General features: G+C 43.9%; 2 protein-coding genes across 2 annotated transcripts; one reads left to right on the top strand and one right to left on the bottom strand.

Moving 5' to 3' along the window:
• The first annotated feature begins 4,206 nt into the window (after window positions 1–4,206).
• Window positions 4,207–9,327, top strand: LOC139766869 (hatching enzyme 1.2-like). Its single transcript, XM_071695881.1, has 8 exons — window positions 4,207–4,554; window positions 4,836–5,012; window positions 5,203–5,293; window positions 5,985–6,105; window positions 6,907–7,105; window positions 7,525–7,680; window positions 8,633–8,822; window positions 8,942–9,327. The coding sequence occupies exons 1-8, from the start codon at window positions 4,441–4,443 to the stop codon at window positions 9,064–9,066; spliced, it is 1,173 nt and encodes a 390-aa protein (XP_071551982.1). The 5' UTR covers window positions 4,207–4,440; the 3' UTR covers window positions 9,067–9,327.
• Window positions 9,328–11,469: 2,142 nt separating this feature from the next.
• On the bottom strand, window positions 11,470–21,059 carry m (zona pellucida domain-containing protein miniature; the record flags this gene model as incomplete). The annotated part of the gene is made up of 4 exons (XM_071695476.1): window positions 11,470–16,282; window positions 19,166–19,322; window positions 19,715–19,894; window positions 20,913–21,059. Coding segments are annotated over 4 exons (1,494 nt in total), but the record flags the coding sequence as incomplete, so codon positions are not given.
• Between the last annotated feature and the right edge of the window lie 391 nt (window positions 21,060–21,450).

Here is a 21,450-nt window from a genome sequence, read left to right as displayed (position 1 = left end):
TCACGACGAAGTCTGTATGGGCGATTCATTAATATTCTTAATAATATGATAGTTACGAAACGGTGATTAAATATGGGATATATTTTTTTTCTTTTTTTTTTTTTTGCTTTGTCGCTGTCTCCCGCGTTTGCGAGGTAGCGCAAGGAAACAGACGAAAGAAATGGCCCAACCCATCCCCATACACATGTATATACATACGTCCACACACGCAAATATACATACCTACACAGCTTTCCATGGTTCACACCAGACGCTTCACATACCTTGATTCAATCCACTGACAGCACGTCAACCCCGGTATACCACATCGCTCCAATTCACTCTATTCCTTGCCCTTCCTTTCACCCTCCTGCATGTTCAGGCCCCGATCACACAAAATCTTTTTCACTCCATCTTTCCACCTCCAATTTGGTCTCCCACTTCTCCTCGTTCCCTCCACCTCCGACACATATATCCTCTTGGTCAATCTTTCCTCACTCATTCTCTACATGTGCCCAAACCACTTCAAAACACCCTCTTCTGCTCTCTCAACCACGCTCTTTTTATTTCCACACATCTCTCTTACCCTTACGTTACTTACTCGATCAAACCACCTCACACCACACATTGTCCTCAAACATCTCATTTCCAGCACATCCATCCTCCTGCGCACAACTCTATCCATAGCCCACACCTCGCAACCATACAACATTGTTGGAACCACTATTCCTTCAAACATACCCATTTTTGCTTTCCGAGATAATGTTCTCGACTTCCACACATTCTTCAAGGCTCCCAAGCTTTTCGCCCCCTCCCCCACCCTATGATCCACTTCCGCTTCCATGGTTCCATCCGCTGCCAGATCCACTCCCAGATATCTAAAACACTTTACTTCCTCCAGTTTTTCTCCATTCAAACTTACCTCCCAATTCCCATTTTTAACTTTCTAAAATGGGAATGGGGATATATATATATATATATATATAGAGAGAGAGAGAGAGAGAGAGAGAGAGAGAGAGAGAGAGAGAATGAACAAGTCACAGAGTTGGTAAACAGTTTAGGGTTTAATGATCATTAATGGAGATTATGCACTTGCGTTGCGCACATATCTTCCCCACCTTGCTATAAAGCCGCGTTATGACGTGAGATCCTCTCTGTATTCCCGGAAATTTAATCATGCTGACGTCACGCTGGCTGGTGTGTGTTCGTGCGATGTAATCATAAGTATTACTGCAGAGCTCAAGGAGGCTCGTCTTTCCTTCCGTTTTCTATATGAGCTAAATCTTTGTTCTCTTTCTTGTTCATTGCAAGAACTAAGGCTGTCTATCTATACTCGCTCACACACATTACAAACACACACACACACATTACACACACACACACACACACACACACACACAGAGGTGAGGGATGAACCCTCCAACTTTTCCTGGCGTACACCTACTCCACAATCCACTGCCTTGATGTACCACTGGTACAGACGGAGGCGCCTTATTTTTCGTATGTTGGGTTACGGAAAGTATTCTCGAGGAATGTGCCAGGTTATATTTATTAGGAAAGACATAAGATGGTATGGTGTTCCAAGGCTCTGAGGTGTAGGGAAAGATACAGTTATCAAAACAGCCCACCCCTGAGTTGCCAACAACCATAAGGTAATCATGTGAAGCAAAAGCTTGCACAGTATTGTGTGGTCTACCTAGTTTTGGAGGCACATGAGCAGCCAACTCTCGAGGTAATAACTAAAGAAGGAAAGTGAACCAACATCGCGGGGTAGGGCAAGCGGGACAAGTTTTAAAGTTAGCCTGGGACAGTTTATAAGTTAGACCGCTTTCGTTTCAAATCTACGTAAGGAAGCAGAGCTATAGCCATCCCAAATGTGAGAGCAGGACTCCATGCAAAGATGGATCAAATCTCTGTAGGAATAAAGCAACTGTTCGGCATCTAAACGGAGAGATGGGCAGAGACTGAGTCGTGGAGTTATCATACTTAGATTTCGTCTACCCCACTGAGATATCCTGTCCAAGTCTGAGTTTAATTGAGGAAACTGTGTCAAGACGCAATTAGACCGAGTGAGAGAAGGAGCAGGATTCAAGGATGTGGAAGAATGCAGTGTTGAGTCGTCAGCGTATAAGTACATATAGCTATTTGTGGAACAAAGGAAATCGCTGATAAAAAAAGGAGAAAAATTGTAGGAGAGAGGATAGTACCTTGAAAGACATCGCTGTTAATGGAGATAGGGGCAGAGGCTGATCCATCAACAACCACAGAGACAGATAGACCAGAGAGGAAGCAAAGTGAGGGTGGGAAGCTACAAGAGGGGACCAATAGAGATGAGACCCCGATGCCACGCCATGTCAAAAAGGTTCACCAAAGTCCTCCTGGGATGATGACCAGACTTTGATAAGATAGGAAAGAATATCACCAGTGCATTTCGCTTGATGAAAACCATTCTAATGATGAGAGAGAAGATTGCGAAATTCAGATTGTCTGAGGATATGAAAATTGAGGAGGTGAGGAGGGATTTCAAAACTTTGGAAATGGTAGATGTCAAAGGAACCGGGTAATAGTTAGAGGTGTTATAACGGTCACTCTTCTTATGGATGGGTTGTTACAACGCATGCTTCCAAGAAGAAGGAAAAGTTTTGTTTTTAAGACAAAAACGGAAGAGACGAACTAAGACAAGTGCAAATTAAGAGGCACACTTTTAGTATAAGGAGATGGATGCCTTGCTTGTGTCCAGATAGAGAGGCGCTTTTCTGACTGTTCGAAGAGATTACGGGAAGGGGCACAAGATTAATAAGAGGAGGATCAGGGGACGAAGGAATGTTAGAGTCATCCAAGGAGGAGTTGGTGGAGAAACGAGAACAAAGGAAAGCACTGCAAGATTCACTCGTGTTAACATGATTTTAGTCACCAGCAGCTCAGACCTAACCTACTTTACCTTCAGCCATCATTCCACAACACGTGTTTGCCTCTCGAATCTGACGCTGTCGTCGTATGTGGTCATGGCTCTCCCGTCTTACAGCTTCCCATTCACTCTTCATGAGCCATACACGTTATCAATATATGACACTTCGTTTTACATCTTTAGATACACATGAATGTCTCATTAGCTTCAATTATCCCACAGTTTCTCTTCATTCCTCTCCTACTGCACTGACCTGTCGTAGGCACATGCATGTTGCACGAGTCCCAGGCTACTGTGTGAACACTTGCCTCTCCTGCAGGAGGCGGTGAAGAGCTTTAGCAAGTCCTCTGAAAAAAATGAACAAGTTTAAACAATTTCTAGTAAAAGTAGAATTATAAGACAAAAAAGTGTGTCAGAGAGAGAGAGAGAGAGAGAGAGAGAGAGAGAGAGAGAGAGAGAGAGAGAGAGAGAGAGAGAGAGAGAGACAGACAGACAGACAGACAGACAGACAGACAGAGACAGAGATTCAGAAACAGAATGTGATAAGAGGAAGGAAATCCCCACAGTCGTCATAACTACGCCATTAGATTGGACCAATTTCCAGGAACTCGGAAGGCAATCCCCGTCTGATCCAGTGCCCTCAACACCTTATTATCACAGCGGAACTACGTCACGCTGTACCGTGTATTAGCAAGACATCTGGCTCCCTGGTAAGGCTGCGTTACTCTGTAATGTCATATATATATATATATATATATATATATATATATATATATATATATATATATATATATATATATATATATATATATATATATATATATATATATATATATATATATATATATATATATATATATATATATATATATATATATATATATATATATATATATATATATATATAATTATCTATCTATCCATCTACATATCTATCTATCTATCTATCTAGGTTAGGTTAAGGGGTTTCATTTAAGGTAGGTCAGGTTACGTTAACTTGGTTCAGGTTAGTTCAGTTAAAAGTTTTGTCAGGTTAACGAAATATGTCTTAGGATCCATTATTCTTCCTTTTTCATCGTGTTAAGCCTACGAATACTACCCACTGTCTATTTCATACGTCTATGACCAGAAGTCATATGCAAGTACATTATGCATAGTACAGACGATCCTGACATATATTTCACAGAGGAAATAACGTTTATTCCAGATATTTCAAACGGAAAGTCATTTCCTGAAGCCTCCAGGAAAATGAAACAGTCGCAAGAACTCATGAGCGCAACACCATGATCATGGCGTGCTCGACTCCCTCCCCCCAACCTGATGTTCCTTGAATCTCATCAACTGACCGGGTACTTATACTCTGCCTGACACGGAGGTTCCTCATTCGCACTTCAGAAGCGCTCGCGACCATCATACTGGTAGTGGAACACAACACACCAAGTCAGATCGAAGCAAGACGAGAAAGAAATCTTCACCGTTCGCTTTCATATATAAGACTTCGCTCTAACTGACGGGAAAACAGTTCTTTCTGTGTGTCGTTCACCTTCCAGCAGATGAAAACAGAAGTATTTGTGAGAGCTATAGGCTTCTTGGTGGTGGCGTCGGCGACCTGCTTGGCTGAGCAACAACTGGGGCTGCCAGACGTAATCATCGGCGACCCTAATGACGTAAGTTCCTAATCCTATTATTAGCACCTAATATCAGGGCTGATGAGTTATACCATCTAGTTATCTATTGCTCTTATCATTTTTCTATGCAACTGGTAGATTCCAAATATTTATGTTGAATTGTACACTCAAAACAAATGTTTTTCTAGACACAGACATATGGATCAGCACGTTCTAAACATTTTGAGTCACCCATTCTATTTGTCAAGCGACCGAAGTTAATTTCTTATTGTCAGAAACTTTTATGAAAAGTAACAGGTGCTGTCCCCTCCCTCCCTCAGCCGAGCGCAGACGAGCTGGCTCCACCACTCTCCCAGGAGGAGCTAGACGCGGCAGCCCGGCAGGAGCCGCCGCCCGAGGATGACGTCACCGGTACGAGTGATGGCATCACTACCTCGGGTTTCTTCCAGGGAGACATCGTCGTGCCTTCCAGGGACCATCTCTACCAGATCATACAGGTGAAACTTGTACAGCTCGAGTGAGCATCACATACAATGAATCTACGTCCAGTGCAGCGTAGATTTGTGTACCAAAGACTGATATTGGTTACAGGGACAATGATAGAATGAGGAATGTTCATATTTGTACCACATAATCCAAGTGGGAAACTTGAGTTAACTAAAGTCATGCAATTCGTCGTTCCTCTAGGGATCACCAGAGGCCCAAGCCAGCGCCGTGAACGACCCGAAACTGAAGTGGCCCAACGCTGTGGTTCCATACGTCATTTCCGCTTCTTTCTGTAAGTCTTCCATGTATATCATCAGGGCAGTTCCGAACTGCTCAGTTAGGCCACGGCCAAATGCAGAGTTCAAGGTGGGGCGGAAGAATGTTACAGCTTTATATTTTGTGATGCAAAAATATGTGAAAAAAGTCATTAAGATGGGTACACTAAACTAACAAGATCACTTGCTAGTTTGGTCGAGTCTGAGTGTGAATGAGCGGCTCAACTTAGAAGCATTGTCCTTGGGGCGGGAGAGAGTGTGACCCGGTCTGGTTCATACGTAATGCCATTCAATTGTCGCTAACGTTCAAAGTCCTTCGTCACTTGAAAATTTTACAAGTTCTGCCGACTCAAGTTGATATATCCACTTGTGTCTCTCTATCTTGTCCGAGTATTACCGGCAGTGTTTTATTTCTGAGTTGGTAAATTTCATCTTCCAAAATCAATTTTTAGTACAATGTTCGAAACCTGCCGTTCTTGACAAACTAATCACAGCTGACCTCTGTTCTTTCATGATTTAATATTTCCATTTCTTAATGATTAACCAGTCGCTACAACTCGAACACTAAAGATCTTGGACAATGATAGTCAGAATTGCATTTTACACCTGGGTGTAGTTAAGCTTCCTATCACCCGGATATAATGCAGAGTAATAAGTGTGTGTGTGTGTGTGTGTGTGCTTGTCATAATGTGGGCATTATTCTTGCAGCGGCCCAGGAGAGAGCAGTGATCGCGGGCGCCGTGCTTGACCTCCACAGACAGACGTGTATCCGCTTCACCCCGCGGGGTGAACACCACACTGACTACGTTCACATCCTCAGTGGAGAAGGGTGAGTCCCCCCCCCCCCCCCCACCTCCTTACTGCTGATGGTACAGCTTCTCCCAGCACGTAACCTGCTGATGGTACAGCTTCTCCCAGCACGTAACCTGCTGATGGTACAGCTTCTCCCAGCACGTAACCTGCTGATGGTACAGCTTCTCCCAGCACGTAACCTGCTCTTGCAGGAAGGAGGGGCGAATGATGTCTTCTGAAGAGACTGAGATAAGGACCGCAGCTTCCTGTCCTTTTCTACAGATAAACCTAATCCCTTACACTATAGGAATAAAGACAGAAATAGCTTCTACATAAGATGTTTACGGGACACTATTGTTGTACTATTTAGTATTTTCACTTACAATGTAGACAGACTTCACTATGTTAAAGTCTTTAGAGTGAATTCAATTTATTCAGGATTATACAAGTTACAAGCTATTTCATGTAACGATATATTTGATGTGATCAGTTTGATAACTCCAACATAAAGCAACAGCTTCGCCTCTGACGGCTATACGTAGGTGCAGACTCCCTCAGCCGTTGTTGTAAACGTTGTTCCTAGAATTCTGGAGAATTGACTGACGCGTAGCAGACGAAGTTGAGATTTCACGAGTGAGATTCTTGTGGATCGGTTACATGGCAGGTTGGAAGATCCCAAACTTTGCTGTGAATTGACCCGAGACCTGAGACCTGCGCTAACCTGTGACTTCTTCTGGTAATGACCTGCGCTGCTCTGAGAGCTCTGCTGGTGCAACCTTGTTACTAGTTCCCCTGGTAACCTGTCTCCGTGCTGACCTGTAGCCTGTGGCTCTTACAGGTGCTCCAGCTCGGTGGGTCGGATCGGAGGCGTGCAGGTCGTGTCCCTTGGGTACGGCTGCCTGTACCACGGCATCGTCCTGCACGAGTTCATGCACGCCCTGGGCTTCTGGCACGAGCAGTCACGTGCCGACCGAGATAAGTACGTGTGGGTTAACTGGAGGAACATCGAGAAAGATATGAAGTACAATTTTGAAAAGGTAAGTGTTAGAATGTACAACAATACCATTGATTACTTTTAAACTCTATTTATCAAAGATCTTGAGCAGGTCAGATTAAAGTTAGAAAATTTACATTCTATGTTCGTACTAGAAATTTACATTTGACTTTCAGCTTTGTCAGTGAGGCAGGGTATCCGGCAGGTGACGGTGCGGTCTGTCTTGTGAAAACATGTCAGATGAACCATTCCGAAGTGCTTGTCGCACGTCATGTGTTCCCGCATGTGTTGGCCGAACTACCCAATCTCTCTGATACAGTACAGAAAAAGATATTGTTACGGACATTTGGTGAATCACATACGAAAGATGACCTCAAGGTGCACACGGGCCAGTAATTAGCATTATGCTGTACCAAAATATGTTCATCTTGGGCGTGACATGTACTTGTTCTGGCCTTACAGAAGTCCAACCGGCTGACCACTGACTTGGGTCTGACGTACGACTATGGATCAGTCATGCACTACGGTGCTTACGCCTTCGCCGTGGACCGTAACGTGGCGACCGTCATCCCAAGGAAGCCGGGCGTTACCATCGGTCAGCGTCGTCGCCTCTCCGAGGTGAGTCCCCTACATCTCCAGGTTCTACAGTAGGAAGACAGTGGAGCACCTATTATCCTCTTCCTTTCCTTCTCTTTACCCACTGCCTTCCCCTTCCTCACCACACTCCCCAGCAGCCCTATAACAAAGCCCATCCTAAATTTATCACCTCTAAACAGAATTTTTTCCTTCAATCAACAATCAAGAAAGATATCTGTGGTTTTATCTCCACCAACGTCAGGTTGTGTCGATGGTTTCCTGTTGTTGCCTCAGCTGGGGTTGGCTTGATATCTTCCTGGACGGAAATGCCTCGTTTCATAAAACTTTATATCCCGACGACAGAAACTCTCCGATTCTGTTTCAAAGATCTCTTTCCTAAGCGTCCAACATCACCTTCTCTTGAGTCCACCACATGCGACTCACACCAGTCTCAGGACAGTATTTCATATGGTCGAGAAAAATAAACAAGTTTTTTTCACACATGATGATGGATGGCTTGTATTGTGTATAGCTGTAAGTAATCCTTACACTCTTAGACTGAGTCCTGTGACATATATAATTCTTGATGGTGACGGCAAAGACAAGAAATCACCGACTTACTATATCAAGTTCCATCATGTACTCGCGAAAACCTAAATAGTAACTTGTACGAAACACGAGACAACGACATTGTTGCTGCGTCAGGAAACAAGTCGGTACGTAAAGGTGGTTCAGCCAGACCTCAGGGCTGTGGTGCTAAGTTGTCAGGCTGAGTAATGATCAATATGCAGCTAAATTTCTATATTCGATAAGATAATTCTCTCAGCTTAGTTCAAGCAGAATCTTTGTACATATCGATGTGTACGAACTCATCTGTAACTAGGCAGACACACACTAACTCCCCCTCACTCTCTGTCCTACGGTCCTCATCTTCCTCTCACTCACCAGGACACAGACAGACTGTGGTCATCACACAAGGTTTCTCGTCTTTCAGATGGACGTGGAAGGCATCAACCGGTTGTACCAGTGTAACCTCTCCCAACCTACGCCCACACCGACACCCGGACCCACGTCGGAGACGTGTTCTGACGACCACAAGTCCTGCTGGAAGTGGGTAGAGCGCGGGCTGTGCACTAGCAACCCCTACGTCTCCCGCACCTGCAGGAAGTCTTGCCAGACCTGTGGTGAGTTAACACTTGACGTAACAAGAGCTGATAATCCTTCGCTTCACATGAACTTGTAATGATATCATGAGGTGTCTTGCCATGAGGTGAGGTGTGTTTATGAGGTTATTACTTTCCAGGGTCGTCTGGGTGCGGCGACCAGCACCAGTACTGCAACGAGTGGGCCGCAAGCGGAGAGTGCACCAAAAACCCTGACTATATGAAGGTCACTTGCCGCCTCTCCTGCGGCCTCTGTAGTGGGTAGATCACTGACCCACCACTCGCCTACCTCACTACTCTCCCACCTGACTCACCACTCACCCACCCGACGCATTACCTAACCCAGGAAAAATTACTCTCGATCACTCACTTCTCAAAGTTAACTCATCAATATGTATATATTTCTAACCATTTTATACTTTATAAAACCCCTCCTAGCATATTTTGATATATTTGATAAAAATCTTGTTATTATGCAGCGATCAAGGCTGTTGTTATCATTCAATAAACTATAAAAAAGATAAAAGTTATGTGGTTTGAGTAATCTCAGAATTCATCCCCTACAATACGTATAACGCTATACCCTGAACCTCTATAAGTACAGGAAAATTTTGGCTAACGACCATACCACACGTACAGCATGTTGCAGGAAGCATAATACTCAACATGAAACTGAAGTGCCGTAAATATGCAGTGAGGGAGAGTGTGTATATTAGAATTATCTTGAACATCTTCAGATGTTCAAGATCTTCGACTGGTGGTTAAACTTGGCGTTGAAGGCCATAATTACCCTGGCAGTTGATATGCCTGAAGCCCCAGTAACCGACCAATCATTAAGAAATATGCAGCTTTCTGTAGGTGAGCGCTAAATGGAGCTTTACATCTTTATTTTGTCAATTCTAATCATATTGTACAATAATTTTTTATCTTAAGACTTTATGCAAAAAAGGAAAACAAAATCTAGTTCATCTTTCCTGTGCGATAATATTTGGGGAAGTCTGAAAATAACGTTATATAATTCTCACAGTTGAGTTATGTTAGTTACTATATGAAGAAATATGCCATGATCTACGTTGAATAACTACCATGTGTTTTCTATAATTTTCTCGTACAACTCAACAGCTTCGGTAAGCGCCCTTGACGGGTTTAAGTTGTTGAATTCGACCATGTACTACCTTATAACTAGAGTTTCTCTTGGCGAAAAATTAGTCTTCGTACTGTGGGAGTCAGATAACTTTGTTGTTGGTAGGAATTTCCCAAAAGACAAATTGGACGGTATTGGAAGGGATTGACGGAGGAATATGAATGACAACTGAAGGAAATAAGCGAAAGTAGGATGCAGGTGGGCTGTCCATCTAGCAGAGACGATGTTTAACCACTTTATTCACTTAGAATTATCATCAGCCAAAACAGTCGCTTCATAAGTTGTCACATTTCACACGTGATGTCATATTATGAAATGTTACGTCACTACTCAAAACAACAGATATCAGACGTGATGTTAGACGTCTCATATGTCGTATACCTGTATCATATATTGTCATTTTATGCATAACTTACGTTACCAATCACAACAGGACGCAGTTAGTAGTCACTGTCTCCAAAAGTCACGTCAAACTATTTTTTGATATTACTGAATATTATCACATTAATACATTTGTACGAACCTTACTATAGCTAATACTAGATCAAGCCATAAAATTGTTAAATGCATATATTAGCATATGAGTTATCAAGATGAACTCCCAAGGACCATAAATCAAATTCAGAACCTTATGTTCTGACGTCACAACGCTTAACAACACTTAAATTGTGGGTTGTAAACATGCACATTAGCTTCTCATCCCAGGTGGTAAAAAGTAATGATCATTCGTGGGTCCACAGTTTTACGTTTTCTTATGATAAGCAAGAACATTCTTCTCAAGTAAACAAATACTGAGCACCAGTACAGGAGAGGCAGCCCAATAGCTTCATGTTCATAAACCAATGAGATAAAACACCTTACAACAAAATGCGGTGTATACGACCTTACCTGTTGCATCAGCTGGGACAGGGATGTTGTCTGGCTGGCACAAGGGAAACTAGACAACAAACACACACAAGTAATCTCAAATATTCTGAAGAGCTCGGGTAGTGTTGTTGTTACCCCGTTTTCTGTGGACAGTTTCGGGAAGGAGGAGGGAGTGTAGGAAGAGTTTAAGAAATTCAATTATAAAGAGGCAGTAAAAAAGAATGTTTTTAGAACATTTCGTCTGGCTTCATTTTCAGTTAACGTAAGAACCTATTCATTGGATGCTATCAACTCAAGCCCGTCCTATGAGGTATTATAGTCAAGTTCCTTGTGGGTGATTGGCTATACAGTGACGTCATTCGTACGTGATCGAGGTACTACACACATTCTATCAGGCTGGGGTTAAGACACAGTTATGACGTTGATATCTTTCTTCTCTGCTGAATCTTTTTGTCTGTTTGTTTGTAAGGTCTCAGATCTTGAATCTTACAAACGATAGTTAAAAAGTAATTTTAAGTCGTCAATCAAAAGTGATCTTCCAGGACTGTAGTGCCTATCAGTTGCATTAACATAGAATTAAGTATTTAATTTTAGAACGATACAAAGATGTTCATGGGTCCTGCTGTCTATACGAGTGAAGGATAAACAAAAGATATGTTATTCAAAACATCTTTATTAGTTTTCATCATAAATAATTCTAAGTCAACATGAGTGAGGGTGGGTGGGGTCCTGGGCGGGGCCAGACCCAGGGGATCAATGCCGCGGAGGAGCAGGGCGAAGCCACGTCTGGTGCCAGGACGCTGTGGGAGCTACAGCAACACTGTACATATCCAGGCCACAGAGATGCTGTGTAGTCATACAGGGATACGTGTAACTATACACGACTGTAATGTGTGTTACAAGGATACATGTGCCTAGGCAATAATGCAGAACACTGCGTTACAGTAAAAGATCAGTTATGAACCTGTGTATCTCATGATTAATGAATGGTTGTACAGTGTTAGGGAGAACTGTAATATTACAGGAGTACTGTCTTGCTATAAATCACTACAGGACCTGCATGACAATGGCAGTCTAGATATATATCACTGAACTAAAAGTTCACGTTCCTGTAGAACACTAATACAGGTGCGTATCCCTGTATAATACTGCTAGTGTATATCCCTGTAGACTACATGTATACATAACTATGGAACACTGTACAACAGGTGTACATCCTCACAAAACACTGCACTAAAGGAGTGCTTCCTTATAGAACACTACACTACAGGTGTACTTCCTCAGAGCAGTGCATGACAGGTGTGCTTCCTTACATGAAAGTACTCTACAGGTGCATATGTTTTTGGTGCTCTGTATCACGGATGTACATACCTGTAGAATACTGCACTACTAGTTACATTATTGTAGAACATCACTACAGCTTTGCTTTCCCTGTAGAACACTGCATTAAAAAGTACATCCATTTAGGACACATGACATCGGGAACACTATACTACAGGTGAACAAAACTTGCATTACAATGCACTACAGATGTATATTCGTGTGGGACACTACTAAACCTGCACAACCCTATAGAAAATTTTACTACAGCTCGTGATGAGCGATACTGTAGAATGAGTCACAACCATCACAGTGTCAGAAAGCATGAAAATGTCACGTCAGTCAACTTAGAAATAAATTTTGATGTCATCTTTATTCAAATGCTTAAAAGACGGTCAAAACCTCCGTATCTTCACGGTGCGTCAGTCCATAGTTACAGATGGAGACTAAAACTCCCAAATGCTGCCGTGGCCTCGCCCAGGTTGGTGCAGTGTATGCATACAAGTCAACAGTGCTGGAAAGAACAGTTGTCGTAAGGTATAACGTTCACACAGCCAATGACCACATAATATCAACCTCCCCCACCAACAATGCACGACCAGTTGGCCTCACTAACTGTAGAGATGCGATGTAAGATAGCTAAAGCGATTACAGTAATGAATCTCAGACAATTTATCCCTCGTGCTACTCGACCATTGCTTCAACAGCAAAGGTTCGTGTATATTCTCTTTTGTTCATCTACATCTACTCTACCGTCCAAGTGTGGCTGATAACAATATATTTAAGACAAAATCAGTGTCACAAATTGCTCAAGTTGCTCTCTCAGGTCACGTCAAGACTGACAGTGGTTTTGAAGTGAACTGTCAAGTGTAGCAGCCGACACGCACTTCTAGAATTAATAAGTTATAATATATATGAACCAATGAAAACATGACAGCTACACGGGAAAGCAAATGCGATTACAAATTTTGTTTCATTTCCCTTTGCTCTTTAATGTACATTCGAAGTACAGTCATAGCCAATTGGGCTGCCTGAAGAAAAGATAACATGTAACAGTAGCGGGACACTTACAACGAGACTAATGGCTGCGTGTTGACGATCATTTACTCTCACAGGCGAGAGTGACATGTCAAATATCTTTCAGGGAATCATCTGTGGAGGCTAAACCTCTTGGTACATTTCCAGTCAGCCCGGCAAGAGGCCGCTAAATTTGGATAAGACTGGCCAAAATTTGTTGGTTAATAAGACAGACATTTATCATTTATTAGTAGCTAATTATCTATGAAGTATGAGCTGGACGTCCAAGAGCACAGTTGAAAGAGTTCCGGAAAAATGATCTTCCTGTTTGTTACTTTATGCTGAGGGCGCGTAGGGCGGGACCAGTGTCTACACGGAACTTCAGCCTGCGACCAATGAGAGGATAAACAGCTGGCAGAAAAGGCACGGATGATTGGTCAGTGGTACACTTCATCATGTGGACATGGACTGGGTAATCGTATAAGACAAGTAATAAGATTCCAAGTAGAAGAAGACAGCAACTGAGGTCTGTTATGCATACACTACTAAAAACTTTTTAACAATAATAAATTAGTGACAAACAACATATGGTACTTAACCTACATTAACACACTAAATATTATGACCCTAACATATACACTCCCCGTCCCCAACATACCACATTCATATCTATAAATTAACTTTCACAACAATGATTTGTATTATCAACTCATGTCCGGGTCAACCGAGACCATTACACAAGTGTACAGTAACACTGGAGAAGTGAGATGAGAGGCGTCACGTAAATGTGACGGAGTCAAATATGGCGTTTGTGTTCAATGGCAAAGCTGAAAGTCGAGTGTATTTGAGCTTGGCGTCAGCCTCAACATTCTTCCTGTGTAACATATGTTACGTTTATTACATGTATGTAAATATGTCAAGCCAGGCAAAAAAGTAGATCAACTGCCTTTACCAAAATTCGTCCCCAACTATCCACATGATGAAAACTAAGTTTAAACAATTCAGGTGAGTCGTTGTTAACTAGCAGGTGGAATGAGCCAATTATAAGAAACCTAAGATGACTTACACAGGCTGTCACCAGCTGGGACACTAGGCAAGGGCCTGTGGCATTTAGAATGTATCAAACCAACAGATCATAACAGAATCTAAAGTGTCTGGGGCCCGACTAAAATCCCTCTGCTTATCGCAGTTTCAAGAAAAAACCTATGTTACTATTTGGAGCAATAACCTTTAATGTTCGTATCAGATTAGTTTAATTCCCACACCAGGCGAGAAAAATGACATGGTAACATTTTCACTGGAAATAACTTAGGTCCCCAACTGAGCATGAACAGTAACATCTTCACTCGCAAGTCATCGGCGAGTCTTACAGCCTCGTTGATGAATAATGTGATGTGTGACGAAATGGCCTGAAAGTGAGCCTGGTGCTGTGTCGCACAGACTCATGAACATACTAAAATTCTCCAAGACCTTCCTTGGCAGGGCCCTAACCCCGGCGACTCTGACGTCACTACAGAGTTTCATAGTGACAGGATAATTGTCATGACATTAGTATCAAACAAACCAATTTAAGCAGCAGTGACAAACTTCTGTGATGTGCTAGTTCTGCTTTCTTAAGGAATGAATGAATGAATTATATGCAAAATTTGGCCAAAAAAAAAGTTTTAGATTAAATGCATCCTGACTTCCACAACAACAGACTGAAAACATGGATGAAAACCCCTTCAGTCCCAGAGAACAATCAAGGTTCAGAAAAACTATATACAACACCAACTGACATACAGCAATGTGGCGATTCCTAGTAGCACCCTCGGGGGTGAAAAGACTCGTAGATCACGGGCCAGTGGTCAGCTCAGAGCTTCATTACAGATATGACAACTAAAGTCTGGCTCAACCTGTTCGTGTCTACTGGTTCTGTAACTTGTTCCAGCACCAACACTACTTGCAGGGCCAAGTAGGGTACTTGGATATCTCATTCTATGTAGCTCTTTCATCTATGGATATTTTTTTGGTGATGTGATGCTGTTGTTTTCAGTCACTGCATTCTGAAAATGACAGATGTGCTGTATGCACTGTTATGGTGGCCCTCTGAATGATAGATGAAACTGAAAAATCCTTGTGTATCACTGTGAGTAGCCTGGAAGGTGCCCCCGTAGAAACTGCACCATCCGGAAAGCTTGCTGATGCGGATGAGGGTCGGCGGGAGAGTCGCTGGTGTCTTTCTGTAGTTGACGATGATGGCACATGAAGCCTGCCACCAGCACGGAAATGACCGTGCACATTGCCAGCAGCACAAACAGAGCCGAGAACCCTGGGGCTGGCAAACACACGCCATATACCACTTCTTCGCGATGATGACCTTTGAAAACAGTAACACTGTCATCCATTGTAGGGGTGAACTCCAGGTCGGCTTCTGAAATGACCTGGTAATCAGTGGAAACACCGATGTTGGAGGCGCGGGCATGACGGTCCAACACAACGTTCCGGCGTCGACGACGCAGGTTTCTTGGGCCCCACGGGAAATCTTCCTTGTAATTGGGAAGTTCAATGGTCTCGCTTCCTTGGAGTGGCGAGCCGTCCAGGTAAAGCTGGGCGGAACGTTCGTCAGGGATGATGAGAGGACCTTTGGGAACTTTGCTCTTCATCACCAATGATTCGAGGTGTTGGGTGTTGGAGGGTGGGCGTGGCCTGCGGGCTTGAGCGTCAACCTTGTCACCAAAAGTGGAAGCATCAACATTGTTGGGAGGAGCCTGGTACTGGGGCACAGCATCAGATGGGACGCTGTAGGAGTCACTAGGCTGGTGAGGAAGTGTCTGTTGGCTGTAGTCACCAATAGGATTGCCTGCCGTTGGCCTCTGGCAGTGGTCGGGGCAGCCAAAACGGCAAATCTCAACCTTACAGCGCAAGTGGACAGCCATGGAGTCAGGGAACTTGAAGGCATGGAAGTGTGCATATGTTAGCACTGTCGCCCGGCCATCGTTGTTGCGAAGCTTCATGAAATTGGAGATCATCTTGGGTCTGAGGACGCACCCGTGCTGGTCACTCAGGTAGATCGGCGAGTTAAGTCCGTCTGATGCCTCACATGACGTCACCCGCATGTCAAATTCAGCTGCAAGACAAATTATCATGTTACAAGGACAGGGACGTTAGGTTGTGGTGCAACAACATATAAAGGCAGACAGAAAAGCTGTGGTACAATATCTATGAGAGGAAGTGTTGCAAATGCTAGAACGAGAGTTGAGTACATAGGGAGGGGAAAAGAACTGTGTTACAAGGGTAAGCATTACATATCTATTGCATCGTCAGGCACTACCAATGTGTTGCATGGACAGGCACAAAACATTGTGATACAGCACCAGACATAAACCGCCGTGTTGCAAGACCAAGCAGTTCCTATCTATCTGTTTACATGTCTAACGCCTGCTCCTTCCTGGAACTCCCTCAAGTGGGTGGCCACGGTAATACAGTCTCTGTAACTAGTGAACTGTTTCCCCTTTTCCCCCGCGGTAAAAAAAAAAAAAAAAAAAACCAAAAACACCATTAAAAAAAAAACCCCCCCAAAAACCCCCCCAAAAAAAACCCCCCCCAAAAAAAACCCCCCAATTTTTCAAAAAAAAAAATTTTTTCCCCCCCCAAACCCCCCCAAAAACCCTTAAAAAAAATCAAAAAAAAACCCCCCCCCAAAAAAAAAAATTAAAAAATTAAAAAAAAATAAATAAACCCCCCTTTAAAAAAAAAAAAAAAAAAAACCCAACCCCCCCCAAAAAAATTTCCCCCAAAAACCCCCAAAAACCCCCCCCCCAAAAAAAAAAAAAAAAAAAAAACCCCCAAAAAAAAAACCCCAAAAACCCCCCAAAAAAAAATTCCCCCCCCCCCAAAAAAAAAAAAAAAAAAAATTTTCCCCCCCCCCCCCCCAAAAATTTTTAAAAAAACCCCCCCCCCCCCAAAAAAAAATTAATAAAAAAAACCCCCCCCCCCCCCCCCTTTCCCCCCCTTCCCCCCCCCCCAAATTTTACCCCCAAACCCAAAATTTCCCTCCACCATCATCACCATCACCATCACCACACCCATCACCACACCACCACCACCACCATCACCACCACCACCACCACCACCACCATCACCACCACCATCCACCATCCACCTCACATCACCACACCACACCACACCATCACCACAACCCCACACCACCACCATCCCACACCATACCACCACCACCCACCACCACCACCATCACACACCACCATCACCACCACCATACCATCACCACCACCATCACCATCACCATCACCACCACCATCACCACCACCACCACCTCACCATCACCTCACCACCACCACATCCACCACCACCACCATCACACCACCATCACCAACACCACCATCACCACCACCATCACCAACACCATCACCAACACCATCACCACCACCACCACCACCACCACCATCACCACCACCATCACCACCACCACCACCACACCACCACCACCCACCACCACACCATCCACCACCACCATCACCACCACCATCACCATCACCACCACCATCACCACCACCATCACCACCACCACCACCATCACCATCACCATCACCATCACCACCACCATCACCATCACCACCACCATCACCAACACCACCACCATCACCATCACCACCATCACCATCACCACCACCATCACCATCACCACCACCATCACCATCACCACCACCATCACCACCACCATCACCAACACCATCACCACCACCACCACCATCACCACCACCATCACCATCACCATCACCACCACCACCACCATCACCATCACCACCACCATCACCATCACCATCACCATCACTATCACCAACACCACCACCATCACCATCACCATCACCACCATCACCATCACCAACACCATCACCATCACCACCACCACCATCACCATCACCATCACCAACACCACCACCATCACCAACACCATCACCATCACCACCACCATCACCATCACCATCACCACCATCACCATCACCATCACCATCACCAACACCATCACCATCACCACCACCACCACCATCACCATCACCACCACCATCACCACCACCATCACCACCACCATCACCAACACCATCACCATCACCACCACCACCATCACCATCACCATCACCAACACCACCACCATCACCAACACCATCACCATCACCACCACCATCACCATCACCACCATCACCATCACCATCACCATCACCATCACCACCACCATCACCATCACCATCACCACCACCATCACCACCACCATCACCACCACCATCACCAACACCATCACCATCACCACCACCACCACCATCACCACCACCATCACCATCACCATCACCATCACCATCACCATCACCACCACCACCACCATCACCACCATCACCATCACCAACACCACCACCATCACCATCACCACCATCACCATCACCACCACCATCACCATCACCACCACCATCACCACCACCATCACCATCACCATCACCACCACCACCACCATCACCACCACCATCACCATCACCATCACCACCACCATCACCACCACCATCACCACCACCATCACCACCACCATCACCACCATCACCACCACCATCACCATCACCATCACCATCACCATCACCACCACCATCACCACACCATCACCATCACCACCACCATCACCATCACCATCACCATCACCATCACCATCACCATCACCATCACCTCCACCATCACCATCACCACCACCATCACCATCACCAACACCATCACCATCACCAACACCATCACCACTACTACATATGGCGACGGTTTCATCACTAACTTCAGCATCAACTTAGCAAAGATTTTTAAAGTGATTCGCTAATCTGATAAGAGCTACATCAACAGATATATGCCAGACAACTGATTCCTAGTTATCAAAAGACTTACTTCCAATAAAAGATTAACATACTAAGGAAAATAATTTCTTTACTGTTGTTTGGAAATATAAAAATCTTCACACAATATGGATTTGAATGTCATCAGATACAGCTTCGATGCTCAGTGACCTTAACATGGATTCCAACCTCACCTCGGAAGTTAAGCTCGACGACTTCCAGGTCAGCAATCTTCATGGGCGGCTTGCTCGCCGTTTTCTCGTAGTCGTTGTACCACTCGCAGCGGAGTCGCTTGGCTTCGTCCCAGACCTGAAACAAAAGATTCGTTAACACCGCCACATACCACCTCTGGTGTGTGTGTGTGTGTGTGTGTGTGAGCAGCTAACCTCACCCAACGCTGTCAGGGTAACATAACTTCTAACGTAGACGCTGTGGGCTCACAAGATTGACGATCGTGAGGTTGTTCGACTTACTGTTTCAAAAGGTTAAGCGTAATTACGTCACCCAGTGAGTGCGACCAGCCTCACTACCCGCCTCCGACGTAGTGTCTACCTGATACTCAGTTGTATTATATCATGACATTTTCTCTCGTGACGCTTGCACGAATACAATGTGAGAACGTGATCTACAGACGTATGAGTGAGTCCTGAGACTCACCAGGGTAAGTGTTCACCAGAAGCGGTGTTCAGTGTTCACCTCACCTCGATCAAGTCAGGATCGTACTGGATGATGATGGTGTTCTCGTAGAACTTGCCTCCCATATCAGGCTTGGTGCCGCACCCGTCGTAGTAGATCTGGAACTCGAAGTTGGTGCCCGAGGAGTGTGGCTCCACGTACATACAGTTGGGCTGTCCGTATTGACCCTTGGAGAACACTATACCCTGTGGACCACACAAACCTGATTAGTCTCTCTATCTTACATGTCCTGGAGAAGACCTCTCTCTCTCTCTCTCTCTCTCTCTCTCTCTCTCTCTCTCTCTCTCTCTCTCTCTCTCTCTCTCCCCGTTCTTCAGGGTGTGGTTTGCATGTTGTGCGTGGGACGTGGTTGGCGTGCAGAATGGGAGTATAAACTTACGTTAGACGTCGTTGTACTGTCCGCTCAGTGTAGAAAGTCTTGCTTAAAGACGTGATAGAAAATGTATGTTCATAAATGTGTATATCCATACGTACGTATATATATATATATATATATATATATATATATATATATATATATATATATATATATATATATATATATATATATTCTCATCTCTTCCTACTCGTACACAAGTCTTACACCCTTTATAAAGTCTCACTGCTTATATCAGCTTATGGAGCTTACTTCCCTCACCGTAATTACTTCCTAGTTATATATGTATATCTATCTATCTATCTATCTATATATATATATATATATATATATATATATATATATATATATATATATATATATATATATATATATATTCCTATGAGTCCACGGGGAACATGAAACACGAAAAGTTCCCAAGTGCACTTTTATGTAATAATCACATCATCAGGGGAGACACAAGAGAGAAATATAACAGTCCCCTGATGATGTCATTATTACACGAAAGTGCACTTGGGAACTTTTCGTGTTTCATTTTCCCCGTGGACTAATAGGAATATCTTGATCACGCGCAAAATTGTGATCCTTTCCAATATATATATATATATATATATATATATATATATATATATATATATATATATATATATATATATATATATATATATATATATATATATATTCAAATAAACCCAAAGAAAACAGAAAGACAGAGATTCCAAGTTTTCGTTCATTTCTCAAACCATCTTCAGGGCAACTCATTTGCCCTGAAGATGGTTTGAGAAATGGACGGAAGCTAGGATCGAGGCAGAAGAGGGAGAACTGACCTTGAATGGAGCAGTGAAGGCCAGGTTGACGGTGAGATGATCCTTGCCACACATCACCTCCAGCTGGCTGATGGACACCGGGTTGTCGTGACGTTCCAGCACGAAGTCAGACAGGTACTGGGCCCACGACACCTGCACCAGGAGGATCAAACATTACTGACCGTCTACTTCATCTGAACGTTCAGGGAGGGAGTTAACTGGGGGGGGGGGGGGTAGAGGTGGCGGAATATATAGCTAGCAAAAGTGAGGTTCGGTTGGATGCAGCAGAGAAAACACACTCAGTCATCGAGTACTTAAAGCTGCATATCAAGGATTAAGTTGCTCCGTCATGAGTGTTATTTTTGTATTAAATATAAGCTCGTGAAATTTTTAAGTGTTCCTGACCCGACATGTTTCCTCTCACTTCAGGTGAATGCATCCAGTTTGTTCTTGGCTACACTTTATCTCAGCCTGGGTGACAGTGGTGCCGCCGAGCTAGGCACAGCCTCCATACTACACGTCTTGTCTCAGACAGAACAACCTGCCTTCCATCCAGCGG

Source organism: Panulirus ornatus, chromosome 58 (genome assembly GCF_036320965.1).
Source record: "Panulirus ornatus isolate Po-2019 chromosome 58, ASM3632096v1, whole genome shotgun sequence".
Lineage (NCBI taxonomy): Eukaryota > Metazoa > Arthropoda > Malacostraca > Decapoda > Palinuridae > Panulirus > Panulirus ornatus.
Note: the sequence above shows the minus strand (reverse complement) of the source record. Positions and strands in the feature narration are given on the sequence as shown.

Excerpts from the sequence above, each read along its gene's own strand:
- LOC139766869 (XM_071695881.1), top strand. The coding sequence starts at position 4,441 with ATGAAAACAGAAGTATTTGTGAGAGCTATAGGCTTCTTGGTGGTGGCG. Across the intron at positions 5,294-5,984 it reads CGTCATTTCCGCTTCTTTCT|CGGCCCAGGAGAGAGCAGTG; the intron begins GTAAGTCTTCCA and ends TTATTCTTGCAG. Across the intron at positions 8,823-8,941 it reads GAAGTCTTGCCAGACCTGTG|GGTCGTCTGGGTGCGGCGAC; the intron begins GTGAGTTAACAC and ends ATTACTTTCCAG.